Below are 19708 nucleotides of genomic sequence, written 5' to 3'. Positions count from 1 at the left end.
CAGTCAAATTTCCAGGTAAGAAAAAAGGACCAACCAAATGATCGCCAAAAATGCCAGCCCAAACATTTAATTTTTGTGGCTGCTATGTGTGTACCTCATGGTAAATTCTGGGATTAGAGTCCGACCAATATCGACAATTATGACGATTTACTTCGCCATTTAAAAAAAAGGAACATTCGTCGGAAAAGCAAATGTTAAATAAAAATTGTTCATCGTTTGTAATTCGTTCACTCATAACTTCACAAAATTCTAATCGCTTATCAAAATCGTCTTCATTAAGTTCTTGTACAAGGTGAATTTTATACGGATGAAAATTATGGGCCTTTAGAATCCGTTGGATAGTACGTCGACTAACACCACACAAAGTTTGCAATTTGCGGGTACTTAATGTAGGATCTACAATAACTTGCCTTAAAACCTCCACTTCTGTTGCTTCGTTCCTTATAGGATTTTCAATATTACGTTTTTTATTGGCGACTGATCCAGTTTCCCGAAATTTAGCTACAAGTTCTAGAACATATTTTCGGTGCACATTATTGTTCTCATGTCGCTCATTAAAAATTTGTGCTGTTCTATTAGCGCACTGATTATTTCCGAAAAATATTTCAATAATTTCAACCCTTTCTGCCGTGGAATATACCATAGTTAATTTATGTATAAAGCAATAAATGATATTTTAACAACAAAGATTGGTCAAATCAATCGCAAACTAATGTACTATTTCCTATTTAAAATAAGTACGTGGCATTCTCTACTTATCTTTCTTCAAGAAACAACTTTTTTTGTCATAAAGGACACTTCAATTGCTATTTTTATTATTAATAAACCATGGGCGTAGTAAATAAAAGCATTTACTTATCAAGAAAATGCTTTTACTCAAATTTCTTCTGAAAAAAGTACAAACTAATTTGATGTACCTATTAAAGTCTACTTTAAACTTTAAATCAATAAATCTCCAAAACTACTAAATTGAATACATGAATTTTACATCATTATAAAGGGAGTTGAAAGACTTTTCAAATAATGGATCATTCGACCCCCCTTTTGATTTAAGATTTTAGGGATGATGCCACCCCCGCTTAAGGGGCTGCAAATGTTAAAGTGATTTTATGCCAATTTTGTGTCCCCCTCGAAAACAAAATCGACGGGTCCGAGCGTTTTTTCAAAAAAGGAATCATCTGCCAGCAAATGCCTCTGTTTCGTTTTCGGTGCGCCACACTGTATCTTGGTCATGAAATCAGAATAGGCAAGGACAACCAGACCTGCGAATTTCAACGACGAATAACTCTTGCTTGGGCGGCGTATGGTTCACTAAGAGACATCTTTAAGAGCAACATCCCGATAGCTATGAAACGAAAGACACTTGACCAATGCATTCTTCCTATAGGGCAAAAAAAACCTGGATATGAAATAGGCAAAAAATAAAATAAATAACATACGCAGCTAATAATATTATTAAATAATTTAAAGCATATATAAAAGTAGAGTTCCAATCCGACAGGTGAAAATAGAGAATCTGTTGAAGAAAACAAAAGCAGGAATGAAGATAAACTTTATTAAATAGATAAAATGTGCTTTATGTGCTTTGAGGCTACTTGCTCTACATATTATTTAACAACTTAAAATCCACCACGACCGCATATAAATAAAATGTTTTGTTATAATTTTAAATTGTTTCTTTGTCCTCTTATTGCTGCTCATTTCTGAAATTTTTAGTTAATCTGTCTCAAGTTTTTTAAAATTGCCATGGTAACCTAAGAGTTCATCATTTTGCAGTTTTTCTGGTCGAAGCTCTTCATTTATTTTCATACTTTCCAGTTGGTCAAATCGGTCCTTATATTCAAACATTTTTTGTTTCCATAATTCTAAAAAGTATTACGATGTTGTAGTTACAAAAAATCTACAATATATATATATATATATATATATATATATATATATATATATATATATATATATATATATATAGTGAAAAGGAGATAATGCTGGGAGATACCATTTTATCCCTGAGGAAGCAAAATAAAACTTAGGTGCTTCGTTAGATTTGCTTTTTAATTAATAGTCTAAGCTTTCGTCAATGATTATTGACATCATCAGAGTAAACTATAAACAAATAAGAGAAACAAACAATGAATAGGTGGACACTAAGTATAAAAATAATAAAACACTTACCCAAATTAAAGCAAAAAACTCAGTGACTTGGGTGGAAAACAAAGAAAGTAGGATCCTTTAATGTTTTACACCAGATTAAAGGATCCTAGTCCTACCTTACAACGTTCTAACGTAATATATGGCATCCCATTTGAATCTGGCTTAGTTTATATTGGTCCGACTGGCTAAAGATTAAGCAAAAAATTGGCCCTTCATAAAAGTGATTGCAAACTCAAACCACAATCTACAAGTCTTAGTATTCTCGTTAATAGCAAAGACCACAGAGTCCTCTATAATGACACATTCATCTTAGTTAAGAGAGAGATTTCCAACGAAAAATCCTTGAGATGTGTTACATATGTAATGCGAAAAAGGACATCAATCACAAGAAGGATGTAGATAATTTAAGTTCCATCTACACCTTCCTGCTTAAACAAAATATTTGAGGAATTAAAAAATTGTCGCCCAGATATATGAGTGATATAGGTTAGATTTTTTAACTATTTTAATTTTCCAATTTTAATTATTTTATTTACTTGATTGTGTTTTTGTCATTCTGTAATTTTAATGTTACTTTAGTATTTGTTGTTAACATTTTAGATAATATTTGTCATTTTTACATTTCAAATTATCCCGCTATTTCAAACAAGTTTAGTGACACCGCCGTAAATTGTTAATTACTTTTAGATTGTTTTAAACAACGTGTAATATTCCATTTATTTGTGGTTAGGTTTTTATGTAAATAGATCGATCTTAATTTAATAAAAATACATTGTGAACTATGGATACTTCTCATCATGTATCGAAAAATTTGTTAAGTATATACACAGGTAATACTTTCTTTGTTTTCCACCCAAGTCACTGAGTTTTTTGCTATAATTTGGGTAAGTGTTTTTTTATTTTTATACTTAGTGTCCACCTGTTCATTGTTTGTTTCTCTTATTTGTTTGTAGTTTACTCTGATGATGTCAATAATCATTGACGAAAGCTTAGACTATTAATTAAAAAGCACATCTAACGAAGCACCCGAGTTTTATTTTGCTTCCTCAGGGATAAAAGGGTATCCCTTCCTGACCGTCAATATTGACATAGAAACTTTTTTATTTCCTGGGTTTATCGCTCTGATATAAATAAACTATTTAACTTTTGCTTAAACGTTTCGGCAAATTTGCCATTTTCAATGAGCCTTTAATTCTATTTTAAAAACATTACATAAACTGATTTGTAATTCTTACCGGCTAATTCCTTGCAAGATTTTTGTTTACCGCCATAGTCACTTGGCAAAAGATCCAATGGAATATATTTTGTCAGGTCGTCAATTGTTTTGTGGCTGTATACCTAAAACATTCATTAATTAAACTGAAACTTTTTTGGTTGTGTTGGATGGGGTTGTAACGATGTTCTGATCGTTTAACAGTGCGAACCGTGGGAGTGTCAATATTTGCGCATCCACTTCTACAACGAGACGACGAAGTGGGATTCAGAGCGGCTATTTAAGGCGTGTGAGTAGCGGAATTAGACAGTCTTGTATCTAGCTCCCTGACTCGCCGGTGTAGTGAGCCTGCGAGCCAACCCGGACAGAGAGATTTCCGTATTGAGGATCGTACTCTGTCCTTAATCAAGCGGAACCCATCGGTATTCTGTATTGAACATTACCGTGGGTCTGCACAGCCGAATATTTTATTTGTGAGTGCGTTCGGAGCTCCCGCTGAATTGAAGCGGAAGCGATCATAAGTTTGCGTATGATCGACTTCACCTATTTCATTTCTTTATTAGTAATAATTAATTTCTTTTCATTTATAGACATCCGCCGGGGAGTTCATTCATCGCAGGACCCAGACGGGGACGTAGAATTCACTTCATTTTTATTTATTGTATATACGGCGTAGAATTCATTTTATTTTATTTATTATGTAAATGGTTGGGGATATTTTGGGAATGCAGTCAACCTGTTAAAACGATTTCCGAAGTAAAATTCTAAACTTTAAACAACAGTTAAAAATGTAATTTGCATTACAATCACTTGCAACTTAATCCTCTACAAACATAATATTTTAATAAGACATGCCACACAAACACAGTTTCAGAACCTTTTTAAATAATTATTATTTATTGCCGTCAAACTTACCCTTTCTGATAACTTTTTGCTCAGCATCGATTTAAGCAATGTAATGGTGTTATGAAAATATCCTGGAGGGTTAATATAATGTATTGCATGCAGTCTAAAACTGTGAACATTCTGAAATAAAAGTTAACAATATTTATTTTTAGTCATGTATAATTCTATACTAAACAAACCAATACTATATTGTTGTATTAGGAGTAAAAATTATACTTTTTGTGGCGAGGCTGTACGTTTGACGGACGAGCGTAGCGACTCCTACATTAAGCCGAGGCACAAAAAGTCATTTTTACTGCGAATATAACATACTGTTACGAACATGCATTCGGCGTGACCCGTGTAACGGTTGCATCTCGAAAACGATTAGAACTTTCCGGCGATGTCTCGAGCGCGAGAGAGAGATCAACCTGTCAAATAGGCGAATTAGAGGTGGACTATCCCGAATGTTCTAGTACATAGTGACTTTTATATATAAGCGTACTTTCTAGGAGTAGTTTTAGTTGCTAAGATATTTTCGTGCTGTAAACTTATAAATAAATATATTTATATAAATTAGAACCGCTCGTTTTATTTATTCTCGCTATGATACTATTTTTTTCAAACGTCGCAAATAATTTTTATATTACTATAGGTACTTCTATTAATTGTCATTTTTCAGATGTCATTCAAATAAGAAAAATCTACGATTTTTGCGATACTAGTTAAGTTTTGTAAACGTTTGTTCTTATTGTCATCCAAAAGTCCGAGTATTATGTCTGATTCCGAAGATTTGACGGCATCGCGTATTTTCCTTCATATATTTTGTGTACTGCGAAGACTAATCAAAGATTGTTGTCTACCAAGTTCACTGTGGATTCGAAAGCTTTTAAGCTTTTGACTTTTATACTTTGATTCCTAGGCGTAAAAGTAACATATAAATTCCTGAAAGAGTAAAATTCATCTTTGTGTGCAAAGGTTTTTTAGAAAGTATGTTTGTAATTGGATGAGATCTTAACTTTTTAAAAAGTTTGTCTCTATCTGTCAAATTTTTTGAAATAAGAGGAATGGCTCAACAAATATGAAGTTTTGACCTATAGTACCTTTAACAAAGTTTTTATTCACTTTAGTATAACCGGAAGTGGCATGACTGTCAAAATATTTTCTTGAAGTTAGTCAAAACCTGTGATTGCCATAAACCAATTTTCATACATATCACGTAAGTAATTTCTGATATATAGATAGTGTAAGCTCATTGTTGTAACGAAATTATTTTGCCTACCACATAGGGTGTCATAATGGGGGTTAAAAGTTGGGGACAGAAACTATTGGGGGTAGAAATAGGGCAAGCAAAATAATCGATACTTGTGCGAACGGCACTCAGAATTTGTTTGGAGAGCTGGGGTCGTGGATAAGTAAATGGCAAGGGGTTGGATTGGGGCAACTACTAAAAAATGAAACAAAGGGGTACTAACGTGAATCTCTTGAGACAAACAAAACAAAAGGAAACAGGAAATACCGCTAGCAATTTAAAAAATGCGCCGCTTCGAGGTGCTAAATTATAACTATTACAACAGCTGGTTGTAACTATTGAAATAATTATTAAACATAAAAAATATATTTTTTCAAATAAAACTAAAAAAAAGGGGATAGAGAGTTAGACAAGATAAACAAACAAAATGGTTTACAAAAAATTAAACATTTATTGTGTCTCACCACAAACAGTTTCAAAAATACAGATAATACATAAGGACAGTCACAAAAGTAGATATAAAATAACAAAGAAAAACTTACATGTGTGCTATTCATTTACAAACTCGTTGCTACAAAACTTGCTTGGAAGTGAACCTTCTTTAAAAATAAAACAAACTAAAGTCAAAAAAAATATAAAGCGAGCTGTCTTAGGTTAACATTAAATATAAAACAGAAAAATTAAAATTACAGCTAAAGTCAAATCCTAAAATTTACAATTTTGAATATTACAATTTTTAAATTTTAATAAAAGCAATATATTTTAAAAAAAATGTGTCTTTACTTTAGATTTAAACACAAAAAAGTTACCTGGACTGCACTGGGGTTTTACACTAAAATTCTGGAACTATAACTGGAACTAAACAAACAAAGGCTTTAGGAACAAAACAGGAACAGCGAAATTGAACAAACACTTATGCAACTTTAGACTGGACTTCTTAAAAAAAAACAGGCGACACAAATCTCTTAAATACTTTTTTAACCTCCTCTGTAACTACACATACTTCACACTTTACTTTACACTGGTACAATTTCCATAAAAAATGGCAAAAACAGAAAACTTTACAAATTCGGCGAATAAATTTGGATCCAGACCTAAGTCCAGACTTCAGTAAGAATCAGCAATTATCTTCTAAAATTCATCGCATAAGTTAGAATAAACAAAACGCTGGGTATAAACAAACACAAACGGGAATTGAATTAATTTGACAATGCAGTATCAGGCAGTTTCGATCAAAGAACAAAGAAACGATCAAAGAAAAAATATCGAAGAATTTGCGCCTTTGATATAAACAAACAATAAAATGATCTATTGTCGACTTGGCGACGTAAAAAGAACGAAATATTATTTTGGTTTTAACTTGAAAGATACGAACTAAGAAACATAGAAAAAATTCTTCGTTATTATAACGCGTATATGAGGGGATTTTAATTTAATACATATACGAGGGGATTCCAATATATATATATATATATATATATATATATATATATATATATATATATATATATATATATATATATATATATATATATATATCAAGGAATTTATATATCAAAAAATTTGTAAATGCTACATTGTGAAATACCCTATATAAACTTACCTCGAAAACAAAAGCACACTGCTTTAGTAATACTGGTGTTATTTTTAATACAATATCTAGTTTAAGATTTTCACAGTCTATCACATAGATTTCCCCCATTGCCAAATCTTCATGCATTCTAACTTCGTATACATTTCTTAAAACATGTGCAAATATTCTTTTTATATCTGCCTTGTCTGAATCGACATTTTCGTACCGAAATATTGTAATCCTATGTTTTGATGGAGTGAGGACAGGAATACACAAAGCAGTTCTGAAAATGTACTCAAAATCAAATAGTATTAATTTAACTCAAGTAAAGTATATTATATATATATATATATATATATATATATATATATATCGTTCCCTTAATCCTACAATTGGGTAACTCAAAATTTGTTATTTTTTAGGAGAACAGGTTTAAATTTGAAAAGAAACAAACTTGCTGTATTACAGCAAATGAATTTTTTTCTGACTATTTATAGCAAGAAGTTGAAATAAATCTAACTTCTAATTAATTGTAAGTCTTCTTAAGCCTTGTCTTATTTTTTTATTGAAAAACGAGATATCTAGTTGTTGTAATATTAAAATTTCAAAAAAAAAATTAAATATATCTAGCTGTCGACTTAGTAAAAGTACAGCTTTTTATTACAAAAAAAAAAATATTAATATATTTTGATCAAAATATAATAAAAAAGTAGAAGAAATTAACTAATAATTATAACCAATATTTTTCTTTCACTCGGTCTCACTTATGTCAGATTCAGTTGATACTTCTCTTCCTGTTGCTTTAAAAGGCAGGTTTTCAAAAGAATCCTTATTTTCCATAGGAATTACGAGAGGTTTGGTGTTAAATAGTGTCAAAAGATCCTGGTATTTTTCCAGAGTAATAGGGATTCTCTACTTATACAAAGGATTTGACATTATTGTAGTTGTCTTTTGAGTCAATTTTGTCCTTCTCTGGTAACTTAAAGTTCTGAATTCTTCATTAAAGTTTCCTTTAAACTTCATGATGGATGGTTCGCATTTCGTCCTTACCTCTGAAAATTAGAATTTTATCCGCACGATTTTTCCAATCCAATATTTGTTCTTGAGTTATATTATTAATGATGTACGGTATTACCTTCTCTTCGGGAACATCTAGAATTGTTTTCCAGTCTTGTGGTAAATGTGTTTTGCCTCCTTTTTTGAACTCTGTTGAAATAGTTGAGTGCATGGAGTCGCACTTCATTTCACTACTTTCGGAAACTAGGAACTTTAGTTCAATGCTTTCTAAATGTGGAATATTTTGAACAGCTGTTAATTTTGTCCACCACATCTATCACTAAAACACTGAACCTGAGTTACTCGTTGCTTGTAAAGTAGAGCGTTATTTTTTGGGTCATTTGGTACCAAAAGCACTTGTTGAAGATCAAAATTGCATCTTATGAGTTTACCGTTAAAATTTTCCGCCAACTGTGTACTTAATCTCTTTTCATCACGGGCTCTGTTCTTGACTGCTATGTGAGCGAGATATTCGATTTCCATAAATGCTTTATTGCTTAAGGGGGAGTTGTAGGCCATACAAACCGGACACTGGTCTTTACGAGGTCGGTAGAAGCCAAGGTTATATTCCTCTAAAAATACTTTTCTATAAATGGCAGGGTTAGCTGGTGTTTGATTGTTCTCACTGCATTCCTTCTTGTATACCGAATACATAATAGTGATGTTAAGGTCTAAGGATAAATATGTCCGTTGTGTTTTTGAACGGCAATAATGTAAACTGACTACAGGAAACTTCTCAATATGGTTTGGATAGCAAGTGACGTGATCCTTTTTGTATGTTTTCCCGATTGTCTACCAAAGTCGTGTTTTCTTCAGTTCTCGTTTTCATAGCTATATCCACAATTCCTTTTCGAGTTCCCAGGGTATTAATAAACACAATTTTGCAAACCTGGATTCTATTAGAATTTTTAAGTAAATAGAATAAAATGGTTTTTTGACATCTGGACTGTTCTGTAGTATGCCATTTTGTATCTTTCTTTTCTGTATGGCCATTAATAAAGTCTCGGTTTCTTTCGTAGGATTCTAACTGGTAATATCTTCGAAGAATCGATAATCTCTTCATAGGAAAATTTTTCCGTGCATTTTCATTTACAGGTAGCTAAACAAGCATCCTTCATAACTACTCCTGGTACTGATTTGCCCCTAGAAAATAACTATGCTTGGCCACGTTGTTTTCTTGATTTTGCAATATTTCTTTTCCAATTTTGTTCATTTCTTTTTCTTTTTCTTTACTTATTTGTCGTAACAGGCAACTCTTTTATGTCATGCAAGTCGTTGTTAATAGTTAGAAAAGTTCCATTTCCGAGAGCAACTTCATTGTTAGAAGAATCATGAGAGTTCGGATTATATTCGGAGTGATCAGGTGATTAGGACTCAGAATCTGTTTCTTAATCATTAAAACGTTGTTGAGAAGTGAACGGAAGGACCTCAGTATTCTCATCTGAAAATAAAAAATAGTTAAATAAGTTTAAAGATAAGTTTATATTTTTAAATTTCGTGAATGAAAGATATACGTTTTACAGAAAACAGCTATTAAAAAAATTTAACAAATCTTAAACTAATATTCCACTCACCTTTTGTTTGTGTTAACTGGTTACATACAAAAGCAACAACTGCACAAATTGGTATCTTAAGGAAGAGGCAACGCATAACACGAGTTACCCGGGAGCACTATTAAGTATGTCAAATTAAACACTTGCTAACGCAGACATTTTTGGCGTTGTCAGCTGCACTTTTAGATATTTCAATATGACCACTTTAGCACCAATTTTTTTCGGACTTATGAGACAGCTATAACTGTGTAATTGGATTCTTATGTATAGAATGGGCATAGAACTTACCTAGTTGTAGTATTAAAAAGAGCGTGAATTGTATCGGTAACGGTAGATAAATCAAAATCGCAAAATTTCGAGTTACCTAGTTGTAGTATTAAGTGGACGATATATATATATATATATATATATATATATATATATATATATATATATATATATATATATAATATATATATATATATATATATATATATATATATATATATATATAATATATATATATATATATATATATATATATATATACAGGGTACACCAAACCTCTGGCTTTCTTTAATTATGGCTAAACTATGAAGTATATAAAAAAGAGGTAAAAGAAATAAAATAAGACTTACAATAAATTTAATTTTACTACCAAAACGACCAGTTTCGCTTTCTACACTGTGCAAAGCATCTTCAGGCCAAACGGAACAAAGTAAATTAAATGATTCCGGTACAAGAAGTTTTAGTTATTGATTCGTGATACGTAGTTCAAACTATCCTATATTGCTGATGTTGAGTAATCTTCGTTTATTGTTGTAACTGTCTGACAATTAACGAGGATGTTTCTTGAGGGGAGAGATGTTAACAAATGAAATAGGAGTAAGGTATATGTGATTGTTTGTTAAATAAAAGTGATGTTTTATATTATTTAAATTATTAAGAGTTATTTATATTTATTCAAGAGATATTTTAGAAATGTGTGTTGATTTATTGAAATTTTTTACAGTAAGAGGACAGTTGTGTGACAATGAAATAAATTAGATGTACTAATGTTGTGGGTGTGCAATTTCTTTGGCTTGTTACTATAGTGTATTTTTATGTATGAGAGAGTAATAAAACAATAAATTATGTATTCAAATCCCCAAACTGTTGATACGGGTGACTCAATGAAAAACAGATATTTGTCAACAAGTTTACAGAAGTATATAGGAAAACAATTTTAAATTGAGTATGACCACCAGGTATAAAGGTTGGAGCAGAATAGAATACAATAGTTGTGAGGGTTACTAATCCCTAAATAAGGTTGCCAGTGTCGGAGTGATGGAAGTTAACAGGTACTAATGAATTTGCAAGAAATGTAAGATGTTTATTTTATTGGTTATATATAACCAATAAAAGTTTAATAAGTACCTACCTATTTGCAAAATAAAGTTTAATTTTTAGATAAAATAAAACGTTTTATTTTATCTATTTGCAAAATAAAGTTTAATTCTTTAGATAAAATAAAACGTTTTATTTTATCTGAAATGAGTGCATTCCACGAAGTAAGGGTTTCAACAATCAAACATTTAATTCTTTAATTCCAGAAATCTACAACAGTAATTGACTAGATAATTACCTTCTAAACTTATTCCACAGAAAATGTGATAGTGGGTTTTTCCATTTTGTATATAGGAAGGTCAAAGTGACGTATTCAAAATTCTTAACAGTTCACTAAAAGTAGGTACTTCAGTTGCAAGGTGCAGTTTATTGTGTATACTATTGTTATGGAAAATTTGGAAGTGCCGTGTAAACGCCGAAAAATTGGTCCTCTAACAGTTAATGAAAAAACATTAATATTTAATTGTTTTAAATTATTTACAGACAAACGTTTATGTGAAAGTGTTGATGAGACCGTTGAGTTAGTTAGCAGTACACTTGGTGTTGGGAAATCTACGATTTACAGAGTTATTAAAGAAGAGAAATGTGGTAGTTTTCAAATGCCACGTAATGCTCCAGGGAAACCAAAATTTCAAATAGAATATCATTTTAAAGAAGGACTTCGACGGAAAGTGCATGAATTCTTCTTTAGACAAGAATTTCCAACATTGGATAAAGTTCTTGTCTCAGTTCGAGATGATAAGGATTACCCAGAAATGAGTCGAAGTACGTTATGGAAACTTTTAAAAGAAATAGGCTTCCGCTGGAAAAAGAATCCCAGAAAGTCTATTTTATTAGAAAGAAGCGATATTGTCATATGGAGAAGACATTTTCTAAGAACCATAAAGGAAATGAGAAACCAAAAAAGAAAAATATTTTATCTTGATGAAACATGGATCAACGAGGGTCATACACCAAATAATTTTGGCAGGATGAAACTGTTACAAGTCAAAGGCACGCTTTTGTAAATAACTTATCTACTGGTTTAAACCGACCATCAGGAAAGGGACGCAGGCTGATAATAGTACACATTGGCAGTTCAGACGGTTTTGTTGAAGGTGGTTTATTAACTTTTGAATCAACTCGTACCGGTGACTACCATGAAGACATGAACGCTGATGTCTTTCAAGAATGGTTCGAACAAATGATAGATCTTCTTCCTAAGAACTGTGTAATAGTAATGGATAATGCAAGTTATCACTCCAGACTTATAGAAGGACTGCCCACAACCAAGTGGTTAAAAAAAGACTTGCAGAATTGGCTGAGTTCAAAAAATATTACGTACCATCCCGGATCTATAAGAAAGGAACTTTATTCGTTGTGTGCCCTTCATAAAGAAAAATTTAAAAAATACGAAATTGATGAAATTGCCAAAAATCGTGGAATGACAGTACTTAGATCCCCACCATATCATTGTGAATTAAACCCGATTGAACTGGTATGGGCACAGATAAACAGTGAAGTTTCAAGAAAAAATACCACTTTTAAAATTCATGATGTTAAACAGTTGTTTTTGGAGGCCGTAAATAATGTAAAACCTGAAAACTGGGAAAAGGCAGTAAATCACACTATTAAAGAAGAGGAAAAAATGTGGAAGCTGGACAATATTACTGATAAAATGATCGAGCCAGTTATTATAAATCTTGGTTCTGAAAGTTCATCTTCTGAATCTGATTTGGATTTGTAACAAGTAGCTGTAAGTTTTATATTAATATTTTTATTCATCTATTTAACATACCTTAGACGGTTTTAAAAACTCTTTTTCTCTTTTGTAATTTTTAAAAATTAAAAAAAAATGTGAATTTTTTAAAACCCTTTTTAATGTAGGCCAGTCAGTTCTAATATAGTGTGTCATAAAAGAGGTCACTTTTGTTTATATACACATAACACTTTATAACACTGAAATAATTCATTTATTTTTTACAATTATTCAAAGTAATTTTTCAATTAATCTTGAGCACGCCCATGGAGTGGTCGGAGCTACCAGTTAAAATTATGCTAATTACTCTCTCGTTCATAAAAATAAACTATATCAGATTTTTAATAAAAAAGCATTTGATTTCTGTTTTGGCAGAAATTGTAATGTCAAATGTTAAAATAATAAAACTAAAGACAATTAAGGACAATTAGGGACAAACAGAATATTATTATTATAATATTAAATTATATTATTATATAAAAAATATTTCAAACAAAACTGATGTATAATAAAGACGTCTTTAATTTAAAGTTATTGTCGATTATACAGGGTCAGTCAGAACAACGAAATGAGCCAACGTTTTTTTTTTAAATGAAACACTGTGTATATCAGCTATTTTTAAATAAATTTTTTAAAAATATGAAAAATTTTTCTAAGATTTTATAGTTCTAAACTATAAGCTCTTTAAATATTACTGTTTTTCTCAAGAAAAATGTAAATAATTTAAAAATTAATAACGTTAGGTCTATACAACCTTATATAAACTCATATTTTTAAAAATTACATACAAATTGATTTAATATATAGGGTGTTCTATTTAACACTAGAAAGTCGGGCTTAGCATACCTACCTAGAAAGCCCGAAGGGATCATTTTGGCCCCAAGTTCCTAAATCAATAAAAACCAAGTTTAGAATTAACTATTTAATTTTGAATAAACAAAAAATAAAATAAACAGTTTTAAGAAATTATATAAACTCTTGACGATAGAATTTGATTTAATTTTTTAGTTTCATTTTAAACATTTGGAACACCATACAGTTTGCAGTTTTTGGCATTTGCCACACATTGCCTTGTTACAGCCGTGGCACCCATTGGAAGTATGATTTCCTTTACAAAACATTTTTAACTGACATTTTTTTTTTGGCTAGTAACAGTGTTGGTGGTTGGTAAATCCGGTGGTGCTGGGTATAGTACCAGATTTCGGGAGGCAAGGTATGGAGCCCGTAATTCTTCACACAGCTGAAGAATAAACTTACGACGACTGATTTTACTTCCAGTAAAATCTTTATAAATAATCCATGCATTTATTGCTCCTAAGTCAAGAATGTTATAAAACACGTGCATTGGCCATCGTCTTGAAGCAACTTTTGTAGTATAAAGACGAGCCATTTGGTCCACTACATCAACCCCGTATTTTGTTTTATTATAAAAACTTACTGTTTGAGGAAGTTTTTTTCCATCGACAGCAACATCCACTGATTGATGTAATGAGCTCAACAAAAGCACATTTTTGTGACTCTTTCCTTGGTGTGCAGTAAGTGTTATCTTTTCGTCGCTCTGGAATATATGGGTAACATATAATTCTCCATTTTTACTCTTTACGCTTAGAGGAACTTCCTTTCTGTTGCAATTCAAAGTACCCACAAGACTTGTTGATTTTTTTTGCAATGCCTTGGCCAATTTTAACGATGTAAAGTAGTTATCTGTCGTAACATTTTTGCCCTTTCCCAGTTGATTTTCCATTAACCGCAAAACAACATGTTCACCAACACTTGTATCTTTCTTGCGTAGATGATCAGTGCCAGTATAAGGGTAACCATTTACAATATATTTTAATTCCACGCATGTCAAAAGCCAAAATTTTATGCCAAACTTATCCGGCTTATTTGATATGTACTGTGTGAACGGGCACCTGGCTTTAAAAGGCAGTAGTTGTTCGTCCACAGTAAGGTTTATTCCCGGTTTGTAACATGCACCACTATTTTCTATAAATCCATTCCAAACCGCAGAGGCTAGAGCAAATTTGTCGGTTTTCAATCGTTCAGATCTCGTTTGCTTTATGTCAAATCTGAGATATTTTATAATATCCTTGAATCTGTCTCGTGGTATAGTTTGCCTAAAAAACTGAGGACCCCATACTGTTGACCACAAGCCGTTGGTTGAGAAATTTTTAGCGCCGTAGACTCCTCTTGCGTACATAATAGCAAGGGCAGCCTCCAGTTCTTCCAAAGTTATAGTCCATGTGTCATTTTTCAAACATCGATGTGCTTCTGCAATAGTGCATTCTTTTATATGACGTAACATGCTGTCGTTGATTATTAGATGCCAAGCACTTACCACACAATTGTTCCTCACGTTCCTTTTTGCATACGACGTAGGACCTGATTCCTCTCGATAAATGTTGTGCTGAGCGCGGCGTCCTGTAATGAGCAAACATTCAATGAATATGAAGATACTAAAAATCATAATCTTACCAGGTACTGATCCAGAATCAATAACTTTCCACGTTGTTCCGTCTTTCGATTAATCGGTGTCTCTGATTGAAATAGTTTTTCCTTGTTGACCTCTTTTTCTCTTGTGACTTAGCTTAGATGCACTTGGATTCACGATAAAATTAGCTGACTCGTACTGTTGAGTTGAGAAGCAGTGTTTACATAAATTGGCGAGTCTTGTACAATAAAACTTTCTAACTGCTCTGAAGCATCAGAGTCACTTGAATCATTATTTTGTGGTGGTAGGTATTGTTCATCGTCTGACTCATTATTTTCTGCAAATTCAGATTCACCTACCGAAACATCTTCTTGTATTTTTCGTATTTCTTCAAGAAGTTCAAGCTCTGATAGTCCACGACGAGACATCTTTACAGTCGTCTTGAATTTTCACAATTGAACGAATGTTTCAATATTCTAGAAACGAGAGTCAGCAGAACCTAATAAACCGCTCAATAAACAAAATACTTTCAAGGAACAAACAGTATGTAACAAAATACCTTCTAGGAATAAACATAATTTTATCTATCCGACAGAAAGTTAAAAGAAATCGTCAAATTTCCGAGAAAACGATAATAATTAATACAGGGCCAATTTGGCCCCTTCAGACTTCTATGGTAGGTTTGTTAGAAAATCCATTTAATAAATTTAGTAAACAATATTTTTTTGCGTTAAATAAGACTTTGTATCAAAATATTAAAAGTCATAAAATATGAAATTATTATTGTGTCAAATAAAAGAACTACAATAACTTCAAATCGCAACAGGGGCCAAATTGGCCCCTCCGACTTTCTAGTGTTAATGATATTCGGTTGAACGAATGAAAATGAAATAACTAAAAACTACGAATACGTGGTATCAAACTAAGAATATTAAAACAACAATTAGTGACAAAAGATTGGACAATTAAAATATTATTAAAACTGGTAACAATAAAATGTAAAATTCTATAATCGAATAAAACTTTTGTATGTGTACAAAATTATTGTAGATTATAAATTTATACAAATGACTTTAAATATTACGATTAATATTGTCTAATATTAATTGTAATTTAGTCAAAGAAAATTTACTTACCCTGTCTTATAGCCTGCGTCAAGATCCGCTTTGCAAGGATGAACATTCTTATACATTTCTGGTATAAGAGAATGTACAGTGTAGTACATATCCAAATTTTTTTTGGTCTTCTCAATACTAAATTTGTTATTTGTAAGGAAAAATTCAATCATGTTGTTGGCTAAAAATCGTGTAATAGTTAAGTATTGTTAATTTAGTAACACTTAAACATTATATTTATCTACATCATACTATCGACTCATGTAGCTGCATTTTTTGTTTGTCTCGGAAAAATTGGTTATATTTCATTTTAAATTTTTACAGGCTGGTAATGATAGTAATTTAATGATGGAAAAATAGACTGGGAAAGAACAAATAGAGCAAAGAAATCAAACAAGTTATATTATGCGTTAGCCCCAATAATGGGAAAAAGAGAACTTGCACGAGAAACAAGAATAAAAATATATAACACAATAGTGATACCGACTGTGCTCTATGCAAGTGAAAACTGGACAATTCTGGAAAAACATAAGAGCAGGATAAACGCAATGGAGATGAGACATCTAAGAAGGATAGTTGAAAAGAAAAAATGGGATAGATTAAGCAACGAGACTATTAGGAGAATGGCCAACCAGGAACCGATAATGAACAAAATAGCAAAGATACAAATGAACTGGTATGGGCATCTGATGAGGATGCAATCCAATAGAATAACAAGAAAAATTTATGAAGCAAAAAACATCGGAAAAAGAAAAAGAGGCAGACCAAGAAAAAAATGGATACAGCAAGTTGTAGAGGCGTGAAAACTTAAACAAAAATCACTCGAGGAATTGAAAATAATGACAGGAAACAGAAAAGAATGGAAGAGGTGGGTAAATGGAAATTAAAATAGCTAGCTCAAATCCGACACCCTGTTACGGTAAAATGAAGGGGAGAAAGAAAGAAAGAAATTTTTACAGAATGAAAAAGGAAAAGAACCAGGAAAAGTTGGAAGTCAACCCTACTAACAATAATACCTAATAAGGAGGGACTTTTAGAAGAACAAGAAGAGAAGAATGAAGCAGAAAATAAAAAGAGTAGGAAAGCATTACTAAAGAATTAAAATATTAAGTCTCAAAGTGCTAAAGTTTGTGCTGCCAAAAGGAAAGTTTTCGACGATTCATCATCTGATGAATCAGTAGCACTCTCCTATCAAGAAAGTATTGATTATTGTGACATTTATTTTTCCGATAACGACGAAGAGCAAGATATTGATGTTGTACCAAATATTTTACCTAATGACTCTGTCGTAGTGAAGGTTTTTGGAAAAAAATCATACAGATTAGTTGTCGCCAAAATCTGCCAAGTAAATGATGATGGTTATGATTGCGTATTTTTTAAGCGACTGTCCACAATATTTCGTTTTCGTAAGACAAGAGATGATGTCTTTTTTAGAAAGGAGGATATTGTTTTAAAGCTTTCAAATCCAATAAAAACCAGCTCTTTCAGATTTTCTAATTCAGTAGGATTCTCTAACGATTTCGTCAAGTACATTCTCTTTTAGATTAACGTTTTGTATTTTACGTTTGGTTTTTTTTTTCAATAAAGATTGAATTCTTTTAAACGCATCTTTTATTTGGGGTTGTATACATTTTAGTTTTAAGGCAAAAATACGCACTTGCGTACTACTGCCCCATTTATAGAGATGAGAGTACGCAAATAAACATTTTTTAAGAACTTTTTTTTAAATTTATTAGTGAACTTATAGAACTATTGTCGATAATTAAAATGGAATAACAATATGTAAGCTCTTCTTCTTCTGTATGTGCCGTCTTCTACCGAAGGTTGGCGATCATCAAACGATAGGTTGTTCTGTTTTGTGCCGCATGTATTATGTTCGCAGCTTCTGGTATTTGAAACCATTCTCCCAAGTTTTTCAGCCAGGATTTCTTCTTTCTGCCGAGACATCTTCTACCTTCAATCTTGCCTTCCACGATAAGCTGTAGCAGACTGTACTTATCATTACGGAACACATGGCCTAGGTATGACGCTTTCCTCCTTTTGACAGTTGTTAGCAATTCCACCTCTTTACCCATTCGTCTTAATACCTTTGTGTTGGTCACTCTGTCTGTCCATGGTATTTTCAGTATGCGTCGATACAGCCACATTTCTAGAGCCGCTAACTTCTTTATAGTTGGCTGTTAACGTCCACCCTTCAACTTCGTAAAGTAACGTAGAGAGTACGTAGCATTTCGTGGCGCGCCATCGGAGGTTTACGCTTAGGTGGCGGTTGTTTAAGAGCTTTCTCATTTTGATGAATTTGGATCTTGTAAGCTCTCCCGTAATAAAATTGGAAAAGTTATAAACTGTTATATTTTCTGAAGACGACAGGAGATAACTAAACTGCGTGTTTTTGCCCCCAACTACACTAATGATTATCTAAAGTATGTGTAATATTTCTTACGATGATGGGATTGCATCTTAACAAGTCTCAATAACGTTAAATCAGATAACAAAGACTGGAATATGACATTTCCTGCTATGTCCTGGCATTATAGTAGGCAATGGAAATTTATTTATATGGAAATTTAGGCAAACGAAAGAACTAACTTTGAGTGGTGAAATAAAATATGAAAAATATTTGTTTTAAGTATATTAAATTCATAATACGATAGAATGATAATCGTAACATAGGGTAAAGTGAGTACAAGACACTTATAGCAGGATGATGGAAATAAATTATGAGAGTGTACGATGCGGTAAGTAATAGGTAATAGAATATAAACATTGTGGAACAGATAAAAATATTTTGTAATTACATAACAAAATAAAGTAATCTATAATTTGAAATATCTAAAATAAATGAAAGTTACATAAATATAGCTTAAAAATAATATTTGAAAATACATATTGTACTTACTTGGAATTTCCGGAAGGTGATTTTGGGTTTTTAGCCACTCCTTTATTATTTCGATATCTTTTAAAACATCTTCTTCCGATTTCCCACAATTTTTTCGTATTTCATTTCGATCAGTAATAAGAAGATTAGTAGATGACATTTTGAAAAATAGTAGTTAACTACTTTTACCTATACGAATTTAAAAAATAATAATTTAAGGTATTAACATACTTGCATATTTATTTGATTTCAGAGCGTTAATTAAGGTAGAGACAGTGGCGTTTCAAAGTGTGTGTGTGTATATAATATTCGTAAATTATTTATATAGTGATAAATAAGCCAAGTAGCGTTTTTTTGTACTAAAGGAAAATTAATTAACTTCAACAACAACAATTTTGTGAATGTCATAAACATTAAATAATACATTTACACAACACTAGACAAAAGACAAAGTTAAAATTTTTTTTTAAATTTGAAGAAGCTACATAGTGGGTGACA

At 31.7% G+C, this 19708-nt stretch overlaps 1 protein-coding gene across 1 annotated transcript; it reads right to left on the bottom strand.

The window, feature by feature from the left end:
- Positions 1 to 1536: 1536 nt before the first annotated feature.
- On the bottom strand, positions 1537 to 19423 carry LOC140447032 (alpha-tocopherol transfer protein-like). Its single transcript, XM_072539620.1, has 6 exons — positions 19232 to 19423; positions 16354 to 16513; positions 7105 to 7357; positions 4280 to 4390; positions 3387 to 3489; positions 1537 to 1865 (listed from the first exon to the last, which is right to left on the bottom strand). The coding sequence occupies exons 1-6, from the start codon at positions 19368 to 19370 to the stop codon at positions 1717 to 1719; spliced, it is 915 nt and encodes a 304-aa protein (XP_072395721.1). The 5' UTR covers positions 19371 to 19423; the 3' UTR covers positions 1537 to 1716.
- Between the last annotated feature and the right edge of the window lie 285 nt (positions 19424 to 19708).

Source organism: Diabrotica undecimpunctata, chromosome 7 (assembly GCF_040954645.1).
Source record: "Diabrotica undecimpunctata isolate CICGRU chromosome 7, icDiaUnde3, whole genome shotgun sequence".
NCBI classification, from domain to species: domain Eukaryota; kingdom Metazoa; phylum Arthropoda; class Insecta; order Coleoptera; family Chrysomelidae; genus Diabrotica; species Diabrotica undecimpunctata.
Note: the sequence above shows the minus strand (reverse complement) of the source record. Positions and strands in the feature narration are given on the sequence as shown.